Source organism: Austrofundulus limnaeus, unplaced genomic scaffold (genome assembly GCF_001266775.1).
Source record: "Austrofundulus limnaeus strain Quisiro unplaced genomic scaffold, Austrofundulus_limnaeus-1.0 Scaffold33, whole genome shotgun sequence".
Lineage (NCBI taxonomy): Eukaryota > Metazoa > Chordata > Actinopteri > Cyprinodontiformes > Rivulidae > Austrofundulus > Austrofundulus limnaeus.
The window spans coordinates 2,232,885-2,234,927 of NW_013952435.1; the positions used below are offsets into that span (position 1 = coordinate 2,232,885).

At 34.1% G+C, this 2,043-nt stretch overlaps 1 protein-coding gene across 2 annotated transcripts in view; it reads left to right on the forward strand.

Moving 5' to 3' along the window:
- Positions 1–2,043, forward strand: part of unc5b (unc-5 netrin receptor B) — a gene marked incomplete in the record, with an annotated part of 99,811 nt that overhangs the window by 89,285 nt on the left and 8,483 nt on the right. For both annotated transcript variants that reach the window (XM_014005994.1, XM_014005993.1), the window contains 1 exon segment: positions 858–1,007. In XM_014005994.1, coding sequence (XP_013861448.1) covers positions 858–1,007 — 150 coding nt within the window.

Consider the following 2,043-nt stretch of genomic DNA (forward strand, 5'->3'; position numbering starts at 1 on the left):
GAGCCTCTTCATTACAGCCTTTTTATTTGAACACTCCTCATTTTATTTCTCTGAAAACAGAAATTATCATTTGAATCCTAAAAGTAATCCAGTGATTTAGGAGAGCACTACTGTCTTTTGTGGATGTAAGAAAATAGAGGCTGAAACATTTAAATTACTGCTTTTTTGTGCTTTAATTTATTCCTCACAAACACAAGCAATAGATGTTTTAATGAGATGTAGTTTTAAAAATGTAATATTGTCATGTTTCATTAAATGGAAAGCAGATATTCTAATCAAAACTGCTTTAGTTAGGATTTACTGGTTTAAGAGTCAGAAGAGCCAAAAATWAAAAATAAAAAATGAGCATATTTAAAGTCTAAACGTATAAAAAATATATATTTTAAAGTTTAACCATGTACCCTAACCAACATGAGGTTGGATATTGTTTTTGGTATGTCTGAATAATAACACTAAAACTTATGAATCTTATTTCCATCGTGGCTCTGAGCAGCAGGGCTGCTCTTCAGATCCACTTTATTCTTTTACAAATTAAATGTTGACGCACGAATCCTGAATCTCTATGACTCCAGAGAAACGAAAAGTCAGAATAAAASACAATAAAAGCCTCATGCTAACAAAAACATCATATTTTAAAACCCGACTCCGTGTTGTTTATTGTAACGTCTTTTTAGTCAAATTTAGCATAAAATGTCAACCAGCAGAAAGCAAGTTTAATGGCTGTGAGTCAAATTTAACATAATTTGACGTATATATGATTTTGCCTTTTTGCGTAGCATAATAAAGTAACCTTTTTGTGAATCGATGTGATTAAAATAAGTTGATTAGTACTGAATGAGTCTTCTTCCTGTGTGCAGGATGTGCTGGACTTGGAGAGGAGTCTGGGTGGAGTTTTGTTAGAAGATCCCAAACCGCTGCTCTTCAAAGACAGTTATCACAACCTGCGCCTGTCCATCCACGACATYCCTCACACCTACTGGAGAAGCAAACTTCTGGCCAAGTACCAGGTGGCTAAATGCAACAACACACTGCACATTTCTGACACGTGCTCTAGTTTCTTTCATCTGGGCCAGCTGGCTAAAATAAAACCAGTTCTTCCACAGCTTGTTGGAAATGTGTGATTTTATTACAACTCGGCTCTTTTCTGATGCTTAGTGGGCCTGTGGTAGCACATTCGCTCGTTTTTACTGGCACGAGGAAATTGTTCACGTTACCCCAGTTTTAAAATCCCTGCGTCTGGTTACCAGTCCATTTAAAAAGGATTTTATTTCTTTTTAAATCAGTCTTACCCCTCCTTACTTTAGCTGCTTTTAAATCTTCACCTAAAACCCACTTTTGCTACTTCTTATGATGCAGATTTTTATGATTTTTAGGTCAGTTTTCCTTAGTTTTATTCTTTTTGTCTTTTACTGTTGAGTGTTTTTTTTTTTCTGTATTGCATCAGGGCYGTAATTAGCAGGGGRGGGTTAGGGGGGTCATGGCCCCCACAATAATTTGATCTAGTCAATTTAACCCCCACAACAAATTACATAATTTGCTCTATAACAATAGAAATGAACTGGTTACAAATGAAACTCTCTTGTTGACTTCAGGTAACTTTGACCCGATTACTAAATTTATGATGTCATATATGTACGTTTAAGCATAACTACTGAAAATGACACGCAGGGTTTTAGTCTGAATCATATGTTGACATTTTTTCTAACCAATTTTTCTAATAATTGTAGAGCACCAGGTAAATACATGCTGAGAAATATGTAGGTATGTCATATAACATATCCTAAAAATGTTAAATATTTGTTATTATTAACACTAAAAAAAAGTAAGGCGTTTTTTGTTGTTAAACTGACGTGGAACAGAAAAGCTGCAGAGTAAATATAAAGAAAACAGGAAAGTTAAGTAAATATCAGTAAAAGCATTACAACAAAATATCCTGAATGATTCAATAAATAAATAAAAGAAGGCAGAGAGCAGAGTTGTAAAGTAACTAAGTACAAATACTTTGTTACTGTACTTAAGTAGAATTTTTGGGTATCTGTACTG